Source organism: Carassius carassius, chromosome 30 (genome assembly GCF_963082965.1).
Source record: "Carassius carassius chromosome 30, fCarCar2.1, whole genome shotgun sequence".
Lineage (NCBI taxonomy): Eukaryota > Metazoa > Chordata > Actinopteri > Cypriniformes > Cyprinidae > Carassius > Carassius carassius.
This window is the reverse complement of record NC_081784.1, coordinates 28673209-28695390: the sequence shown is the minus strand read 5'-3', so window position 1 is coordinate 28695390 and position 22182 is coordinate 28673209. Positions and strand designations below refer to the sequence as shown.

Sequence of the window (22182 nt, the reverse complement as noted above, 5' to 3'; positions counted from 1 at the left end):
GGGATAGGGTGTTGAGTAAACTTGCACAGACTACTTTGTTAAGTTCTTTACACAATGCATACTTCTTCTTGAACCCAGGTGACCCCATGTGTCCCGACATCTTACAGAGCATGTTCACCTCGTGCTACATGAGCGCGGCAGCTTTCAAGCATGTGTCGCATTACAATTTAAATAAACACACATCCTTTGACCACACCTGCTCTCAAAACCCTCCTCTCTCTGACCAGAAGGCCAGCCCGGAGAGGACCTCGCTCGTTGGTGGTTGACAATCAAGGACATTTCGTTTTGGGCAATATCAGGGCAGTAACATTCTCCCAGGGAGTCCCTTATCCATAGGCTACTGGCAGACAGACAAACACTCAGTGACAGCCATTTATGGCCAACTAGTGAACGCCATCTGTCAGACACAGTGGGAGAACATTACGGAGCACAGAACTGAGAGCCTCGCTCTTTTATGTTGTCGTATTTAGAGTAAAAAGGGATGCCAAATGCTGACTTGGATGTTGTAGATTGACTAACAAAAAAAGGATCTGCTTCTCTGTCATTCGGCTCCAGGGTTTGTGCTGTCCTGTTTAGTCTTTTTAGCTTGTGATTTGGTTGTCTCCAATGAAGTCCTTCCAGGATGAATGCTGATGAATTATCAATTTAAATGAGCACATTCTGCTTGAAGTTTCTGGTCTGTAAATGGAAGAACGAAAGCATTGTAAAGACCGTGAAGAGCAAAAGTTTCTCAAACTAATAAAGCCACTCCAGACAGAATGATTTCCTCACAGAGATTAAATATCTGCGGTTAGTGTGAACAGTGGCAAACCTGGACACTGCTGCTTTAACTGCACAATTAACATGCAAATGAGCGGTGACACTGATGGCTGTTGCAAAACGCTCTTATGATGGAAATATGCTTTCTGTTTTGGCTGTATGGGATAAACATTTGTCTATGAAATCAGCTGATGACAGGCCTTAGGCATTCCCCGGGGGCCGAGCAAAATGGCTCATGCACCTGCCACCTAATTCAGCCCAGGACATGGCCTGGAGTAACTGGCAGGCATAATGAACTGCATTCATCCTGTCAGCAGAGTCAATAACTTATCCCCACAACTGCTTTTGTTCTAGCCGAAGCTCGCGGGTTCCTCCGATGTGCCCCATGCCCTTATTCAACTGAAATTTATTTTCAATTGCAGCCCCCGGTGTTGCCCGGCACAAGCCTAGCTTTGACGGGACTCTCTTTAGCCCTGGGCCGGGAGCATTGTTAGCATCCACATCCATTGTTCGGGACCTTTGAGTGTTCGGATGGTAATAAGGCCTCTCTGGAAAGTGTAAAATCTCAAGTGTTTCCAGTAACAGGTGTGTCCACTGACGAGGACTACCCATTTGTCATGTGTGAAAAGAAAGGGCTCCACTTAGCGTAGCTGTCTTTTCGACAGCGGCCGTGGGGAAATTACCCGGGAGCATGGGAGTCTCTTCCAACCCCGCTTGACCCCGCTGAGTTTATGACTGGCAGTCTGGTGCTTCTTAGCTTGCTTGAGCACACTACATTTGTGCTATGTAAACTATGCCTTGTATGGCTAAATCTGGCACATTTACATGCTCATGTCAATTCATGTGCATTGTAAAATCAAGAATAAAGAAAGAAAAAAGAAAGACAAATTAGTTAAGCTAATGCATCAAATGATTTTTCAGCAGGTCAAGTCCAGCAATAATAAATGTATCCGACCACTGTTCAGTTGAAAACTATCTCAACAAAAAGAGACTGTAAACAAACATGTTATCACAACAATCAGAATGGTTAATGAAGCACCAGCAGGAAAGGAGTTTATTAACCACCGAACTGTAATTAAAGGAAACAAAGGGAGAGGCATGGAGCGAAAAATACCATGAGGCGTTTCATTTACTTTCGAGCGAGCTCTCATTGGCTGCATCGGCGGCCTCACAGATGCTTTTTTTGAAGACATAACACATAAACACAGACTTTGACAAATGCCAGATTCTGACTCCAGAAGCGAGCGACAGTTTGCCGCGTGCTGCTTTCCATTCTGCAGCTTCGGTGCGGTAGACTACTGATCATAAAACCATCTAAATATTAAACTTGGTCATGTAACTTTTGACACAGTGTTTGCATTATGATGGCTCAAATCATCTTGTGGATGATAAAAAAATAAAAATAAATAGCCTAAAATAAATATATAGTAATAATAATCATATAACCATATCTAGGGACCCTGGCAACCACACAAGACCTTAGCAATGTGAGCATCATTAACATTTTTAGAAAATGTGAAATTATTTTGTAACAACTTAATTTAAACACAAATTCTCTCTTGATTTAATGATCGGTCTTTTCTTTTTTGGGTCTATTTTATCACCCATAAAGTGTCGTGATTAGCATGCTGAGAAAGATCTATAGTACAACTAACACGGAACCAAAGCCTAAAAATTATACCTAACTTTAACTCGTTTCCACTTCTGCTTTGCAAGCACTGCTATTTCCATGCACATTTAATGTGCACACTTTAAAGTGTGATCGGGTTTCGCTCTGCCATCGACAGAACCCTGTTTGTCACCCGGTTTCATGTAATTCACCGATTCTGACCATCAGCGGATATAATAACGCTTTGAGCAGCAGATCAGATGCCGTTTGTCCGGCGTGAGCCCGCTGCTCGAGTCCTGACTCTGCAGTCCCTAAAACACTCCGTGTAAAAGCAGCTCGCCATTCTCGCCCAGGATCTTCTTGTTACTTGTCTAAAAAGGGACTAGAGTCTCTCAACGAGATAGATACAAAGGGCTTTTTAATCCTTCGCCTCATTTCCGTCGCCCAAGAACAGAGTCGTGAATATCTAATCTTCTGCATTAGTGCTCTGTAATCCGCGCGCGCTCTGATGTGTTCTTCTCTCATCCCCCTATCAACAATTAACTTGTCATCTCTACAAACATACATTGAGCTGCTATCTATATCTGATCAGCCTGAGACTGTGAAGGGACCCAAGGGACTGCCTTTGAGATTCAGATGTGTCCAGTGCAGTTTTAGCCTTTACTTCTCCCGCTGATGCTTAGGGAAAACTCTATTATTTTAGGAATATCACAATAAATAAGAGAATATTTCCTTCAGTGAATTTTCATATGAAATTTAGAATATATAAATTAACCAAATAAATCATCGCAGTAGCCTATTGTGTTAGATTAAAAGCATAACAACGGTTTATACTTATTGTTGTATTTTATTTAAAACTGTCGTTTATTGATGTAAAATTATTTAGCCTATTTTATGTTAGTTCTAACTCGTTTAATCGTTGTTTAATTAGCACACAAAAAATGCTGGATCGTTTCAACCCAACTTTAGGTCAAATATGGACTAAACCAACTTTTGAGTTAAAAATCTAATTTCAAAATGTAACCCAATGGTTGGGTTAGTCCATATTTGACCCAAAGTTGAGTTGAAACAACCCAGCATTTTTCAGAGTGTACGATACGATTGTGGGTTAGACTTTATTAAATTCATTTTGAGCATCCCATGATATATTGTGTAGAAGTACTATGTAAAACATTTTTCTTTGTTTCTATCATTAAAACCGTGTTTTGTTTTTGTTTTTTTTTACTTTTACATTAATTCGATTTTAACGGTTCACAAAGCAGTGTCTTCAACGAATTAAACTTTTAAGGACATTACATAGCCTTCTATATTTTTATTTTATTTTCTTTCGTTCTTATTTCTTTATAGGCCTACATTATCTCTAAAGATTATTTAATTGACTGACCAAGGAAATTATTTCGGTCTATCACGAATTATGTTTTGGAACAGTTTCTTGTGTGTCAAATATTTGATTGCATATGGATATAATATGAAATTAATCTGATAATTGTCACTATTTTCTGTAACCATTTTTGATATTTAACAGCGGACTGAGTTTATTATTATTATTAATATTACAGCTGTAACATCTGCATAAAGCATAATACATTTAATATGTACAACACGTTACACAATATACAAAACAACAGGGATTTTTTTTACAGTATAGTTTTATTGAAATTTCATCCAGGAACACTGGGCAATAATAAATATCTAATTTGTCAACAAGAATGTACAAAAATAAAGACCACGGCAATCTCTCTGGAATAACTAAATTTTCCCAAGAAAAAAAAAAGATCATGCTTACAATTTGTTTGAACTAGATGCCATGCCGAAGAATTTCAAAAAAGGATACGTCACAGAAATAACACGACTGAAGGCCCATGCATTTACTTGGCAATGGATGAAAAATAAAAACTAAATCGAAAGAGATATAATAATACCACTGTGGTGCGAACTAAATCCATAGTCGTACAGTTTTCATCCGAAACGCCATTTCACAATCCTTGTTTTCAACATGTGGGATTCTTCTTTTCATAATCTTTGTAAAAAGATGCACGCGACTCTCCACATCACATGATCAACAAGTAGCCTTCAGGATAGCCGAAGCACCATAGTAATGGCGTAAATATGTGACAATGACTGAAGCGTCATAACGTCAGGATCCTTCTAAAAGCGTTTGTAGGAGATCCAGCGTTAAAGTAGAAACTCGGATCGTTGTATCTGCGTTTTTTGGCGGACAGTATGGTTACCACGACAAATCTTTGTGAGGGGAGTGTTCGCGCTACCAGGGCAACTCCAAACACACAGATTCCAGCTCAAATAGATCACTTTACTCTCATTTACAGTGAATGTGCGCGGAGCCTCGCGCGCCCCTGACATTACAGTGCGCTATTTAGCACGTGCTCCATAACGATAAAGAAGTTTACCTTACACACCAATCGACGACATCCTTGTTACAAGGACGAAGTTGAGTATTTGTAAGGGCTAAAACAAACAAACAAACAAACAAACCGACAGACAGACAAACATATCATGCAAAGTCCAGTCCGTTCACTGTTTACACCGTGACGTTCACTTCATCGTGTCCTTGTTCTCTGTGGAAAGCCTCGTCAGTCCCGTGGAGGTGATGGGCAGGTGGGGAGGCTGTGGCACCTGGCAAATCGTGCAGGGGCACGGCAAGCCCGCCCAGTGCTGGAACGAGCCCCCGAGCTGCAGCGGAGGTGCAGGGGTGCTCTTCATCAAAGAGTGCGGCGCCCTGATGGAGGTAAGTCCCGGTAAAGCGGTGGAAAGCGTCGAGGAGGTGGACGAGGTCAGCGCGCTCCCGAGGAGAGGATGCGCCGAGTGCGCGCCGCCGTGGCTCACCGACCCGCAGTGAAACGCCGAGTGGTGGCCGCCGTAGATCTCACCCACCAGCCGCTTCATCTCGTCCAGCGAGCTCGTCAGCATCAGGATGTAGTTTCTGGCCAGCAGAAGCGTGGCGATCTTGGACAGCTTGCGCACCGACGGCCCGTGCGCGTACGGCATGACCTCTCGGAGCCCGTCCATCGCCAGGTTCAGGTCGTGCATGCGCTTGCGCTCTCGGCCGTTGATCTTCAAGCGCAGGTGCTGGATCTCCTGCTCGGTCACCTGCTTCTTGAGCTTGTACTTGCTGCCGGAGGGCGTTTTGGTCGCGTGCTCGCCCGTCATCTTCTGGAGCAGCTCGCTCTGCGTGGAAGACACCGAGTTCAGGCGTCCGTCCTGAGGATGGAGGTGATCGCGGAGGTACATCCCATCCATGTCTGGAGAGGAGGCTCTGCTGGAGGAGCTGGAGTCCGAATTCATTTTAAGGCTAAGCTTGTAGGAGGTTGTCTCTTGCTCTTGTCTTGTTTTTATTTCAAGTCTTGCTTAATCACCTGATTTATCCCACTGGATCCTCTCCCTCTCTCCCTCTCTCCCTCTCTCTCTCTCTCTCTCTCTCTCTCTCTCAGAGGCCGGGTGGGTCTCCTGGTCTGATGTCGGTCGTAGATGCACCTCTTGCTCTGTGAAGACGCATCACAGGGCTCTGTATTTATAGTGCTGCTCGAGAGGGGCCAAACAAAAAGAGCCCCTCTATTCATAACGGTCTTGTTCGGATGACGTCCCCATTATCTCGAGCGCTGTGCTTTGACTGTCCCATTGACCAAAGGAGCATCTATTCATATTCATTGTACTGAGATCATGGGGAGACACTTCAGCCCAGGAGCCTCTGAAACTTTCAATACTTCTCCACTCTTAAGAAACGATACTGAGTCCTGCATCATTCATTTCACTTCACTTCACAGACGCAGTTATGTGTAGGCTATATCAAGCTTACTGATGAATCACAGAATGATACTGTATTATCACTTTCGGTAATATAAAATAATTATATTAACAAGCATGTTTACATTGAATTGTATATCTGTTAATTTTATTAATTTCCTTTTTAATTAAACATTTAAAAAAAAATTCCCTGGTATAAAATGGCTAAAGTTGCTTTTGTGTGTCTATGTAGTTATATTTCATTTCATTACAGAAACAAAATCAAGGTTTATAAACATTATAATATCAATAATTACCATATCACCTGAAATGAATGAAAATATAATTCCGTATGTATCAATTTAAAACATATATATTTTTTCAAACATTAAAATATTTAGTCAATTATCTGAAAAGCAGATGTAATTGTATCATTGTAATTAAATGGCAATGTGTACAAATATTGGTTATAAAATTGTGCTTATACTGATTTATGCTCAGCCAAATATGTTTAGTAACAAGATGATTTATTGGATTACATTTGCATAATTTGATATGGATTACAAACAGAGCAAATATTATTAATATATTGGTAAATTAAATACGAAATACATTTATCTTTACAATATATAAGTGACCCTTTCATTGGCAGATGATGTTCAGATGATGTGCACTTGCTGTTCTAAAATCTTTTGTCACAGACTTGACATCTGAACATCTGAACGATTAACAAACTAAGAAAAGTAAAATAAAAGAAATTCTGTTTGTAATTTCCATTGCATAATACAATTCTGTATGATATAAGTATTTACACTGTCTCATAATTATAAAATGTTCTAGATATCTGTATACAAATTAAAATATAAATTATAAGGTAACGTAATAAAAACGACTGCACAGTATTCTGGAATTGGTAGAAGTTCCCAATTTCGTTTATGCAAGGGAGAGAAAAAAAAGAGTCTTCACTCTCGTAGTCTCATTGGTTTTCCACAGCAATAAAAGCTACATAAAAAGAGTGAAAATATGAATTCACTGCAGCACAGAGGAAGATGAAAGGGAATTGTTCCTCATAAAGGTGCTGCAATGCAAAGAAAAGCCCGGGACTGCTTTACTCTCTCTTGGTGGCATTTGGAAGTGTAAAGCTTTGAATACCAATTGCTTGAACTGGACATATGTGAATCCCTCTTAATCCTACTAATCCTGTCTCCAAGTGTTTCTTTGTCTGTGGGGCGAACCACATAGATCTAAGTGAAAGTGTTCCTAATCCGGCCAATGTGGAAAAATGTCTCAGTGTGTGAGTGGAGAGGGAAGAGTCCGGAGGGGGGAGAGAAAGGACTGATGGGGAGTGACAGGGGGAGGTCTCATTTACTCATGAGTACGGTACAGTCTCTGTAGGCAGAGCCAGAGTTAGGGCTCTTTATAACAGCCGTACCGTACTAGTCCTGTTCCTCCAAAATACACAGAGCTGCATTCCATGTGGTTGACTTTGTCGGGGTTGCATAAACAATAACTGCATTGAAAAGCACAATATTTTCAGACATGAAAATAAAAAATGAAAATAAAATGGCTCCGAAAACTATGTGCACAATTGGAGAAAAATGTACGAATTCCACTGCATTAGCTAATAAATAATTCACCCAAGTGGCATCTGCAAAGAAACAATGCTAGAGGTTTTCGTACTTCATTTTAAGCAATCTCCAGTCCAAATAAAGCCAACTGCCCTCAAGTTCACACAGGTGTCCTAGAAGAGGAACCACGGGTGTAGAGAATCACATGACATCTGACAACCAGAAAACATTTTCTCAACAAAATCAGTGCAAAAAAAAGAAGCATCACAGAACTGGCATGCTGACAGAAATGCATGGTTGAGTTAGGGACGTCCAGCCTCTGCAAGGCCCAGTGCTCTCAGACAATAGGTGATGTGCTAGATTACATCGGCCGCTGTCAGACACGATCTACTGCTCGTCCACGGGACAGAGTGCTCAGCGTTAACAGCCTGGTTAACTTACCAAAGAACTGAATGGATAAATGCATGCATACACAGACATACACACACACGGACACACACACTCACAGACACAGACAGACACAGACACAGACACAGACACAGACACACACACACACACACACACACACACACACACTCACAGACAGACACAGACACACACACACACACACACACACACACAAACACACACACACACACAAACACACACACACACACAGACACACACACACACACACACACACACACACAGACACACACACACACACAGACACACACACACACACAGACACAGACACACACACACACACACACACACACACACACACACACTGCATCATTCTATTTTGTTTCTGACACAAACATTAACATGAACACAGTTTCTTTCAGCTTTAAAGGGATAGTTCACCCAAAACTGGACATGCATCTTGCATCTGCATCTGCATTCTTTCTTCTGTGGAACATAAAAGAATATATTTTGAAGAATGTTGGTAACCCAATAGAGTATGGGAAAAATACTATGGAATTCACAGGCTACCAGATCAGCACATTTGAAAATATCTTCTGTTGTGTTCAGCAGAAAAAAACAAACTCTCACAGGTTTAGAACAATATGTGATGACATAAGTGATATAAGTGATGACAATGTAAATTTTTGGGTGAACTATCGGTTTAACAGCATTTTTATAAGCCAGCTGAAGTAGAACTTACCTTTTATTCTTGGAGTCAGATGTAGGTAAAAATAAAATAAAAATCAGCATAATATTCTTTTTGTTTTTAATTTTTTTCAGAAACTTTTTTTTTTTCAATGCCATAGGCTTTCTGAAGAAAGATATCAAGGAATCTTTGAATCCCTTGATTCTATATTCTGTTATCTTACAAGTAAACAAACCTTGAAATCTGAGAAATCTAATTATCATTGTGATCAAACGGTAAAAGCTCACTAATTAAAGAGCTTGTGAGAAGCAGTGCAATGAATGTGAGGTTTCTAACTAATATTTTCAGGGTTATTTTCCTCAAAGTCGACGTTTGCATTCATTAGGCAAAATCAGAGGAATTAATATTTTAGTGCATAAAAAGGATGCCTTTATGCTTCTCTTTAAATTGAGAAGTGTGAATAACTACTACTGGAACAAGTAGTTTACTTTTAAAAGCTGGCATTTAGCATCTCAGAAACATTTTTGAAAGACTGGCCACAAATAAAAAAAAAAAACTAATAAATAACTCATTACAACACGTTTTGCTCTAAAACACTATATGTTCATTCAGTTAATGCCTTATCAAACAGGTTTGTATATTGTTGTAGAGCACATACAGTAAAATAATCCAGCATTAAATCCTTTGTTTAATATAGAGACAACGATGCATGAGACATTTTTATGTTTATTCCCAATGAAAAGTGTCAATAATGTGACACTATTAAAAAATAAATAGGTCTGTTTGTTTGAAGAGCCCACCCAGCGACACAGGCTCAATCAACGGTGTGAACTTGAGGCAGGACAATCAGTTCATCTGACCAATGACAGTTCAGGAAACTTGTCTGCAAATTCTATTTGATTTCAAGCTTTCCCTTTAATTTGGAGATGTTCAAAGATTTTAATCTGTCTCTGAAAAGACATTCTGAAGTTCAGTGACCCTTATATGTCATACATGAAATAAATATAATCTATATAAATATATATAGATTTACCATGTTTTCCATCTATATGCACATACAAAAGAAACAATAAGTACAGTGCATACATTTGGAGCAGAAATAAAATCCCTGATATGAACTGTTTTTTATGAATTCGTTTATCACAGATCTATACATCATGAAAATAAATAATGAAAATAAAATGGCTCCAAAAACTATGTGCACAATTGGAGAAAAATGTACGAATTCCACTGCATTAGCTTATCTGCTGGCAGCCATATCTTGCATATATTATAAACCTTTATGTTTTGAAAATATATCCATGCTAAATCCTGTCAATATATGTTGACATTATCTTTTATTTTTACATTTATAGATATATAAAAAATTAAGAAAAACATATAGAAGCATTAAAAAAATATATAGTTGTTGTTTCCCATATAAAAATGAACTATAGGAATTTTACATACGTTACAATCATATATCTTCATATATCTGTTATGTACATGGACTTTGAGTTTCCTTATTTGGTCTTTTTCCTGTTCTTGTTTGGTTGATTTGATTAATCCCCACCTGTCTCCATTTCCCTGATTACCTCCCGTGTTCTTAAATACCCTTAGTTTGTTTCTGCTGGTTCCGTCCAGCCCTGTTCCTCCTGTGTTTCCTCCCGGCCTCCCTCTCTCATCTCCTCCTAGACCAGCCAGTTCCTTGACCTCATCTCCTCTGGTGCCAGTCAGTCCCGCAGCTCACCTTATATCACCGCCATCTGGGCGCGATGGTTCGCCGAGGGACTTCCAGCTCCGCCTTGGCATGTGGATTCCCTGTCTCTGCCCTCCAACCTCCGAGCCCTGAACTCCACCTCGGTCCTTCAACCCTGTGGCTCTGCCTTGGCACCCTGCTCCCTCGTCTTCACCATGGCCCGTCATCCCACCTGCTCCACCGGGCTCCCTCGTCACTCCGGCTCCACCTTGGTCAGTCGTCGACCATCCGCCGCCTCGGGACTCCACTCCTATGGCTTCTCCTCGTCATTCCCTCTCTCTGGTTCTGTCAGGCTCCTTCTTCCCTCTGGCTCCACCTCCGTCCTCCGTCCCTCCGACTCCGCAGCAGGCTTCCGGAGCCCCGCCTCCACCTCGGTCGCCGGTGCCTTCAGCGCTGCCTTGGACCTCCCGACCCTTGCTCTGCGGCTGCTCTGCTCGATCATGGGCTCCTCACCAACCGGCGCAGTCTCCGTCTGTCGGCCCCCTGGTTTCGTCAGCTCCTCCTCCACCATGGCTCCTCCCGCCATCAACTCCCCCGTGGGTCATCATCCTGGCTGGTCTCTGGAGCACCATCTGGCTCTTCCTGCTCCGGGGCTCCTCTCTGGCTCCTCCCTCCTACTCCATCCTGGGTCCTCTCCTTTGCCTGCCCCTTACCTGCCCTATGCCTGCCTCCAGAACCCCCACCCTCGCTCCACTGGTATTCCTCTTGAGGTGCGAGGACGCACCGTTCCGGGAGGGGGCGAACTGTTATGTACATGGACTTTGAGTTTCCTTATTTGGTCTTTTTCCTGTTCTTGTTTGGTTGATGTTCTTAAATACCCTGTCTGTTTAGTTCCTCCTCGTCCGTGATTAAGTTGATGTATTGTATTATGTTGGATGTGCCCTTGTTCTCCTTATCACTAAAAGTACCCTTTAGTATATCTTCTCCTTCGTGCGCCTTCATTCACACACTTGCAAGCCGTAACAATATCAAGATAATGATAATAATGTCCCCTTATAGGTAACATACATGGCAATATTGCTCTACTGAAATATAGCAATATATGCCATTATGAAATGGAATGAATGAAGAAATAAATTGAAAAGCTTTCCACACCAGAGAAGGTGGAGCCCTAGAGTTATGTAATGGACCAATGGCAGTTTGGAGGTGTTTGACATCTTGCGCAAAGTTTTCCAGGAAGGTTTGTGTTGGCAAGCTATTTCGTACACCCAAAACAAAACCTGTTTTTTACACGGCTCTGTGGAATACTTACTTCTGATTGATCAGTCGTGACAGTACGAGTTTTGTTACCCCCTTGATTACAAACGGAAAAAGCTGATAACAGGCTCATCTGGGTAACTGAACTCGGCGCTATATGCTTGCTAGGAACAGTGTTTCTTAGTGAAAGCTTTGTGTTTGGTTAGTTAATAAAATAATAAAACTCAATTCAATATTCTGTATACAATTTTATTGTGGACTTGCTCTCTCATTTCATACAAACACAGCTGCTGCCATTTTGTTACGATTGTTTTGTACACAGTAATGTATTATAACTAACATACTGGTAAGAATTTAAAACAGTTTTGTTTTAAATCAATATATTTTATTGCCATAATTACTTATGTGGTGAAATGATGTGTAATAATAAGTTGTTTTATTGCACTGTATCCCTTAAATGTCCATCTAGTTTGAACATGTCGCTTGCAAGCAACTGCTTTTTTTTCTTTTCATGGAAGCTTTGTCTTCAAATATTTAAACTCAAATCACTATTTTGTGTCTAAATAAGTATCCGTTTTATAAGCGGGATAATGTACATCCAGCCAGTTGTTATTGCAGAATAACTCCCTTTCGGGGATGATCAGGACCCCCTACACGAAGTGGTTATTCTGCAATAACAACCGGCTGGATATACATTATCCCTTAATTATTCTTCGATTTCACTTGAATATATCAGGGTTTTAATGGTGCTCCTCACAAAAGGCAAAAATGTGCCATATGGCCAACAAGTCCAGCATTTCAGAATACATCCAGCCCTCAAACAGCCACAGATCCAGCCTGACACCGCAAGGCCGGCTCCCCCTTAAGTCACTCCGCTGTGGAAACAGGCTCTCGCTGTCTCACTTTAACTGTCCCTTTCAGCACCAACAATTGTTAGTCTCTTTTCAAGCGCAGTTTCAGCTTGGTAGCCTCCATTCTACTTTGTGTGTCACTCTGTGTCTGGTTCGCCCCCTTCTAATGGGTGCACATGACCAGAAAATTAAGGCCTGTATCAGGGTTTCATCAAGATGGGGAACTGCGAGAAGAGATTAATATGTAAGATTTGCGGCTAAGCTGGATACAGAGGAGGCTGCTTTGTGCCCAGGGAGGGTTACATGTAAGGAGAGAGGGGCTAGCCTTTTCATTCACCAAAACATGTCCCAAGAAGCACCCGCTCACCATTGTGCGAAACGACATGGGGCAGTTATTTCATTAATTACACATTTTCCATTGGGCTGCAAGGTGGGAGGTACGACGGAGAAAATACAGATGTGTTGGCGGCCAGATCGAGGCAGAGTAGAGAACGAGAAAACACATTGATCTCAACCAAAGGATTTTTTCAGACAAGGAGGCTCTTCTTGGCTGTCCCGCACCTTATCCCAGTAAACTGCTTGGTGGTCCTGTATTGTTTCTCTCTAAGTCTGTGCTAAGCACTATTGTGGGTAGCCATTGTCACAGGCACTTCAGAAGAGAAATCACACCAGCTTGATGAGGCATCGCTGCTCCTTCTGCTCACCAGCACTAAGCTCTCACACATTAGACAATAAGGCTGAAAAGAGCCCAGGCTTGTACCCTGAGAGGGCACATCAGGTTTCATCTCATTGTACTCATTCTCCTCTGACTTGCCAATGCCACAAACCTCCACTGCTTTATGACCTATTCTGGATTACTGTCATTCAACTGGGACAGCCCTCTCCAGCCCCCTGGTAACAGAGTAAAACCAGTGGGAGGGTCACAACTTTATGAGGACTTGCCTAAATGCGCCCTTGGATTGTCTCCCATTAGAGCATCCCTCCCTCCCATCAAAAATGCCTTACAAGATCCCAGAGCCAAAACAAGACTGTGGCAGTTTTCTAAACCTTGGCGATATTTCTGGCTGCTATTTTTCTTATTTACTTATTTCAATTAAGCAAAAGAGGTAAGGCCTTGTCCCAAATAGAAAAATCATACAAGATCACCAGTTTTGTGAACTGTTCACTCTCACGAATAAGAGTGCAAAAATCGTACCTTAAGGGTAAACTGCTTGTCAATAGGACAGCAATAACAAAGGGACATCTCTATACCTTATATACCACCAAAACACGGTGTGCTCCTCCATTGCTGAGTTTAGCTCAAACTCTAATACAACTTCTACTAGAAACTCCCTGTGAGTTTGGTCATTTTGGACATAAACTTTGAGGTAACAAACCCTCTAGAAGCAGCATTGGACACCCCTGCCCAATAAGATACAAACATATTATTAAGGTACCAATATGAAAATTTCTCCACAGAGACCAATTGGAAATGATGATGTTTGTGACCAGTGTGATTTTATAGCAATGTAAACCTTTTGAAACTGTGGTTCTGCCTCCAGCACCCACCCTGCTGAAGCAGCAGGCCTTAAGGTCAGCCTTGAGTAAACTCTGAGTGTTGGTGGCCAAGCTTCACCTTTTACCCTCTCATGTCTTTCCCCATGAAAAGCCTTTTTTTATTACTCTCATGCATGAGACATTCATAGTCCAACGGAACTCTTTGATGTTAATATCAGACCGAAGGAGGTACGCAAAAGTAGGTTTTTGCTTTTTCGCCATCGAGTGGATTTCAGTAAGGCCTCTTATTGTATTGTGTTTTGTGTGGGGCTGGGCAAAATTTTAAATATTCATGATATATTAAGAAAAGTCTAATAAAACTACACAAAATTGTGGATATTGTTAATTTTAATGTACCTTTTATTGGGCCATTAAGTTCCTTAAAAACGTCATTAGATGATTCTCTGTCATGATGCTACATTATTCAACAGTAACCTGTAACTATTGCAGCATTAAGAGAGAGTTTGATTTTAATAACATCCCAAAAACGATGTTAGAGTTATTACGTTTATTAAGTGAATCGATCTAAAACTTCTATTCAATGAATTGTGGATCATTACTCAAAAGTGTTCATGCAAGTCTCTACGTGGCTTTTCTTTAAAATGAAATGTATTAGTAAATACCGGTTATTATTGATTGATTGATTGTTTTATGTATTATTGGTGCCTACAAATTAATATAATGAAATATTATTCGGTGTTGTGTTCATTAAAGCCGAGTTCAGACTGCACGATTTGAGCCCAGTTTTTGGCTCGCCGACAGGTTTTGAGAAATCGCCGACAAATGCCCGAAATCAAAGGCAAATCTGTGCTCATTCACGCGAGTGACAATCACACAGAGTGAATGAGCAAAGATGCGATCTGAGAGAATCGCAGACGAGTCGCCGATGCCCGTGAGATATTTGGCATGCTAAATATCTGGACCTGTCGGCGATTCAAAATCATGCTGTGTGAACAGTGTTCTGACTGAAAACTACATCGGCGATGACCGACAGCCAATGAGAGAGCAAGATACAGAGCAGCGGGGAGTTCGGGGAGGAGTTATAAACCAAAATGTCAGCAAGCATGGCTTCATTTCAGAAAAAGGCTTTCTTCTCTGTCTTTTTGGACCCATGAAATGGAAGATAAATTAGTATAAATTTAGCAGGAGCACCCGTGTCTGTTTGACGTTTCATCTGAGCTATCACAGTCTCACGTGAAAACTCCGGTCTTACACGTGTGATATCGCGTTGTTTCCTTGTCACATCTCGCGGGTGTTTGATTGTGAAACGTACGGCTGCATCCAAAAACCTAGGCAGGTGACTTGCTGCCTTGCTGTCTAATCAGGCAATGACTTTGCAGGCAGCGTTTTTGCACGAAGGCACCTCCTGAAACTGATTTCGGACAGGCTTCTGAGGCAGCGTAATGGTTTAATGATCTACAGCAAAATATAGAGAGCTTTGGTGATAACTAGGTGTATATTTCATTACTGCAATATAAATTTCTCGCTAGAAATGGCATAAATAGTAAAAAACGTTGATCAGAAGCATACATTTACACACAAACTGACCACCGACCGCAACTTTCAGATGCCATCTTTATTTTTTGACTTAACTGTCAAGGAAAGGAACGCACAGGATTGTGGGATATCAAAGGCAGCGAAGGATACATCTATGCTGCCTTCAGAAATCGGCCAGATGAAGGCATCTCAGGAGACAGGAAGTGAAGCTAACTTTGAATTTGGACGTGCCTTGATGCCTTCCTACCTTGGAATGCGTCCTCCGAAGGCAGCATTTTTCAGTTTTCGGATGCAGCCGTAGTTTGCGTGCCAGACAGAGTTGTCGGCGATTCTTCCTATTGTAAAGTCATGCAGTGTGAAACCTTCTGTCACAGATCCATCGTGCAGTGTGAACACAGCAGTGACTGAATGCTGGCCAAGATAGTCATGCAGTTTGAAAAGAACAGTGACTCGACTACTTTGAAAATTGTGCAGTCTGAACTCGTCTGAAGTAAAAGTTGTGAAATTCCCTTGCTTTTGAACTAAATTTTTGCCATATCTAGTAAACATATTTTACTGGCAGAAACATTTCAGGAGAAATGGATGAAAAAATGCATAGCTAACTATTAAAAGGATAAAAAAAACAATGTGATTTTGTTACATCATGCAGCTCTAATTTTATGTATGGATGTTGACTGGTCAAACGAAATAACCAATGCCTTCTCTTGCATTTCCATCTCAGAATAAAGATGTGTGCACTGATTACTCGCAATGCAATCCTCAGATTAAATGAATCCTCCAGTGATATAAGGAGCATGTTGGTCTGCACCTGCTGAGGCTGTCTTGCATATTTCTTGGCATTTTTGTCTGAGTTTCTCTCTGTCAGAGAACACCACATTAGTACTCACTAGTTCAGTTAGTGCAGTTAGGAGGTGAAGGCCAGCGTGAAGTTAAATGAACACTTATCTAATTACCCACAAACTCTGAACAAAAGTGGATTCATTCTGCTTGGCTGCTCTAATACTCATAAAACACACATACATACAGAATATGACTAAATTAAAATCAGCTGATGGCATGCTGATTAAGTCATATCTAGTTAGAAGAAAGATTAAATTTTAGTCAGCATTTCTATTATTTGTATTCATTTCTGTTTTCTGGAACTGGATGGAAATGTATACTTATACTCTGCCTAAATAATCAATATGACTTCTGAAGCCACATGATAGCTATATGAGAAGAAATGTTGGTCATTACACCATGAAAGTCTTCCTGTCTTCAAAAGCTGTCAAATCACATCAACCTTTCAAATACAAATGAGAAGAAGGTATTTGGTGAAAAGTGTATGGCTCAAAGAGACTTTTTTTAAATGTAACTTTGCAGTATAAATCATTATCCACAATAGAAATGTATATATATATATATATATATATATATATATATATATATACATATATATACTTACGTCATTTTAAATCATTTTTAACCACTTGAAAATGTTATTTTATTATGAAATCAAATGCATCTCATGGAAGAACCCATTAACATATTTTATATAACTCAAAACATTTGATGAAGATTTAACAAAAATCAACCAATTATACATGTAATTAAAGGGTATTTAGCATCAACAATTTCAATTCTTTTAATAAAAGGCAATCTTAAAGAAGCAGGGAGCAACGTCTGTGTGTTGTAGAGCTTCTGAAAGGGCCCTGAAAACCCTTGTGCAACAAATTAAACAGTAAAGCCATTTAGGAGGGCTTTTTCTATGGAGAAACCCAGCAAAGCATGCAAGTAGGGTAATTTAGAGAAACTGAGGGAGACCCGATCGTCTCTACCCCTCTGATATGCAGCTGCAAACAGGGAGTCATTGCCTCCCAGGCCCGGGATCTATGCACATGCAGTGCTTCCCCGTGCTTGTCAGCCCATCAGCTAATGGAGGAAGTTAATTGTGTTGGTTGTAAGGCCACCTGTCACGCCAGCCTTATTTCCATAGTAATAGGATGAGGATGGCATGGACGGCATGCCTCAGTCATGGCGGGGTACCACCGAACACACACACACACACACACACACACACACACGCACGCACGCACGCACGCACACGCACACACACACACACACACACACACACACACACACACACACACACACACACACACACACACACACACACACAATGAACAACTACAAATGCTAAGCTTGTCAGCCAGACCCAAAATAGCTGTAATTAAACCAAACAATACAACAGTCAGAATCAACAAGGATAAACAGAACACATCTTGCCAAGTAGGCATAAAATGGAGAATTTAGTCTCCATCAGATCCTGTTTTCTGTGTTTCACTAGGACTACAAATACAGTGACTTCAGTAAAAGGTTGGCCAATCACAGGAGGAGAAAAGAATGGCAGTTTAATATGACCATCTGTATCAAACAGCAGCCGTTCTTCTCATGACTACAGGACACCTCTCGGACAAGCTGTCAAAACTCAGTCATACAGTTAATAGATATTTTTCAGTTATTCTGCTGTTAGCACAGGCCTAACAGCACAGAAAAAATAAAGTTATTTGGCAAAAAGAGGTCAGGAAATGTCTCCACTGTTTCTCAAAAATGACACCTATAATTATGCATTTAATATGCACATTAGCAATCGCAATAGTCTTGAGAAAACTTCTGATCACCTGGAACAGACTGATGGCTCAAGGAGTCCAAACTTTCTAAGCTCTTTTAATGCAAGCAATATGATTATTCCATATAGCCACTTATTTAATTTGCCCACAGATCGAATGGCTTTTTTCCCCATATTTTTATTTGTACACATTTAAAATGCTAATGGCCACTTTATTACATGCTCTATCAAATGCAAATGTTTTGTTTTACTGCGGCAAATTTGGGCTGACAAAGGCATTAGCATATCTTATGCCTTTCTCCTTAGCATGCGCTGCGGCAAGAGGCGTGGAAATGCTATAAATTACATTAACAGGCGCATTAGATAAACAAGCTGAAATGATGTCGCTGTTAAGACCTGCAGTGAGGTTGTTTGAGCAAATGAAGGTGTCTGGCTTTGCTAGCATATGGCACACCAATTAGATCAAATCAGCACTGTCTGAACATTAGCTGGAAGTGTCAGGCGAGCCTGGAACAGTCTAACAGTCATCATTTTAATAACAGTTTATGACAGTGTAAGATTTAGAAACTTCAAGAAGCCTAAAAACAACTTTTTATTGCTAGTGTTATATATATTACAATGGATTAATGATTTCTGAAGGTTCATGTGACATTGAAGACTGGAGTAATGATGCTGAAAATATAGATTTGATCACAGGAATAAATCACAGTTTAACAGATATTCACATAGAACACAATATTAAAATTTTGACTGTATTTTTGAACAAAAAAATGCAGCCTTGGTGAGAATTCTTTAGATAATATAAAAGACTTAATTATTCAAAAACTTTGGAATATGAATAATAATTATTACTTTTATTTATAGGCTGAAACACCTAAAAACACAAAGTAAAAGCAAGCTAAAAAGTATAGACGGCAGTTTTCCTGAGCATCGACTTGAAGTCAGATACAGAGTTATTTAGACTTGATTTACCTGTTGTAAGTACATTTTAATATATTATTTTTTAATACTATTGTTGTTGTTATTATTATTCAACAAATCACACTGCTACAGTTTATTTATTTTTATGAGAAAGTATTTTAAACCTTATTTTTCTTCAGTTTAATTTTCTTCAAGTTTAGTGTTCCTGTAGCTCAATTGGTAGAGCATTTGCTTTATCAAGCGCAAGGTTGTGGGTTCGATTCCCCGGGAACACATGATAGGTAAAAATTGATAGCCTGAATGCACTGTAAGTCGCTTTGGATAAATGCGTCTCCTAAATGCATATTTATAAATTTGAATTAAATCAGTAATGAATGTCAAATATTTCATTTTAAAATACATTACAACAGAAAAGTTATTTAAAATTAATAATATTTCACAGTATTGTTGATCTTACTGTATTTCTGATCAAATAAATTCACTCTTGATGAGTATGAGACTGCTCTCAACATTTAAAACATCTTAATTTCAAATATTTGACCAGTTCTGTGATCAGCCAGATAATAATCTTAAAAATAATTATCTGGCTGATCACAGAACTGGTCAAATATTTGAAATGAAGATGTTTATAAATAAATATATATATATATATATATATATATATTCAATTCAATTAAAGTGTATTTGTATAGCCCTTTTTACAATACACATCATTGCAAAACAACTTTGCAGAAAATTAAGTTTCTACAATATTTAGTAGTAGCTTATAAGTGGTTTTTATACTGTATACTTACCCCGGACTTGTGAGCGTCAGCCCGGGATGATTCCAGTGCGGCTCTCCGCTCTCTCAGCTGGGCCTGACTCACCTCCAGGTCGCGAATCTGCTTCCCCACGGCCTCCAGCTCGAGCTGCACTGAATGCAGCTCAAACGTGCCCTCACCTGCACTCAAAGGTAGACATACATCAATCATTAAAGCAAGTAACAGCGAGTAAAGCAAAGGTAATGTGTGTGAATAGACTAGAAATGCAAGCAGGATTAGTGGCAACAACGCTGGCGATGCTAACAAGCTATAAGCTAAATAGTGGACTCAGGAAATCAAAATAAAACTAGTGATAAGGCGCTCTGATTGTTTTGGTTGTAAGATACCTGAGGATATATTCACACATTATAGAAATAAAAATTATGGTGTATAAAATAGATTTTTAAGATAAAAATAGTCAATAAAGAATTAATGTGACAGAGCTCAAAGTCAAGACACACTAAAATATTATATAAATTCAAGACATAATAATATATTATTATTATTATTAACTATTTAGCAAAGTACTCTGATGTTTGTTGAAAATAGAAAGGCATTTAAAATATTTTTTCCCCTTCACATTTTAAATAAATATCCGATTATAAATGTTGATATTTAATTGGCTATATTTCTCATGTAAAGTAAAACTTGCTCACAACCCTCGGTGATGTTTCATTTATGAGGGAATTGCTCTTTTGAGTTGATTCCTTTTAATGAATTGGTCAAAATGACTCATAAAATGTAAAATGACTTATCCAGTAAACGAAACAGACATTGAGAAGTCATGGAAAGTCAGTCAACAAGAAGAGTGAGAACACTGTGGGAAGATGGAGGAGCAAGAGCTTGTTCGTTCATTAAGATCACACACGTCTGAACGCAGCACTGATGGAGACACAGGTGAAGAGCGGCTGCTGTATAAAGCTCTGGAAAATCTTCCCCAGGACAGCTAGTTAGATTACGATGCACATTACCCACCCTCATTTTTAAGCAACCCTCCATCCATTCTTTATGGAGGCCTGAACATCCTCAATCCCACTTCACACCCATCGTGGGCTGTAAGAAAGCCTCGGGCCCAAACAGATGGCCAGCAGTCTTTGAGGACACGAGGCTACATGGCCAGCACTGGCTCTTCTGATGCAGAGGCATATGGCTGTAGTCCCGTCCCCTGCTGACTGCTTGTCAGCTCAGTCTCTACAGGACGCTCACTCACTCACACCCACCGCTGCTGTAGTGGCTGGCAGATTGCAGCATAGGAGCCCCCCATACCTCCCCATCTGCACCTAAAGACCCCCATGCCCCGACAATGAGGTGGCCATGTCCCTGTCTGCACATGAGCAGAGGGGGCCAAGAGCACAGAGGAGGGGGAAACACATTAACAAGCTATAATCGCAAACGCCTTATCCATAATGCATTGTCTAGGCCAATTTACATGGTGTGGAAACCTTCGGGGAGAAAGGGCCATCAATCACATTACTTTATTAGCTTTCCAGCCCGTCTCGCACAGTCCAGCCTTTCACTTTCTTTTCTTTTTTTTTTTTTAGGACGTGTTTTGTCATGCTTGTTGTAACGAGCACAACTGGACCCATAAAGAACTCTAAACAGCTTAATTGTGAGGTTGTAAAAAATATATAAATTGCATGTACAGGACAAAGCAAGTTGGAGTACAATACTAAATAAATGCAAACGCAAATGCTTTTTCTGTAGCTATGCAAGCTCGATTTGGCTTGCATTTCAAAATGCATCAAAGAAAAAGTATGCCTTGCATTCTCAGTGAAGTAAAGCACGTTTTATTTTTCAGGCATGTTATTTTCTGGTCACACTTTATTTTAAGGTCCATTTTAAGGTCTATTAACTACAACTTTTGCCTCAATAAACTCCTAATTACTAGTAAGGCAGTTTTTAAATTTAGGTATGGGGTATGATTGAGGGATCTAAAATATGGTCATGCTAAATATGCTCTTTATAAGTACTAATAAACAGTCAATATAATAGTAATATGTGTTTTAATTAAAAGTTAATAGTGAGAATTGGTCCCTAAACTAAAGTGTTACCATTTTTCTAAAGAGGATCACAGGGCTAATTCCTTTGGATCATGAAATTAAGTTTTTAAATCAAGATTTGCGATTATGGTCAATTTAGGCATACTTTGATTATGTATGCACCATATAATAAATACACTAACCTGACTGCCATAAAATTTCTTATCATTAAGCATCACATTAACAATATCCATCGTTCATTCCTTTTTGTGCAAATGCAAACAA

At 40.0% G+C, this 22182-nt stretch overlaps 1 protein-coding gene across 1 annotated transcript; it reads right to left on the bottom strand.

Moving 5' to 3' along the window:
• Window positions 1-4750: 4750 nt before the first annotated feature.
• Window positions 4751-5798, bottom strand: LOC132111218 (oligodendrocyte transcription factor 3-like). Its single transcript, XM_059518373.1, has one exon. It carries the CDS (start codon window positions 5669-5671, stop codon window positions 4922-4924), a length of 750 nt encoding a protein of 249 aa, XP_059374356.1. The 5' UTR covers window positions 5672-5798; the 3' UTR covers window positions 4751-4921.
• Window positions 5799-22182: the final 16384 nt, after the last annotated feature.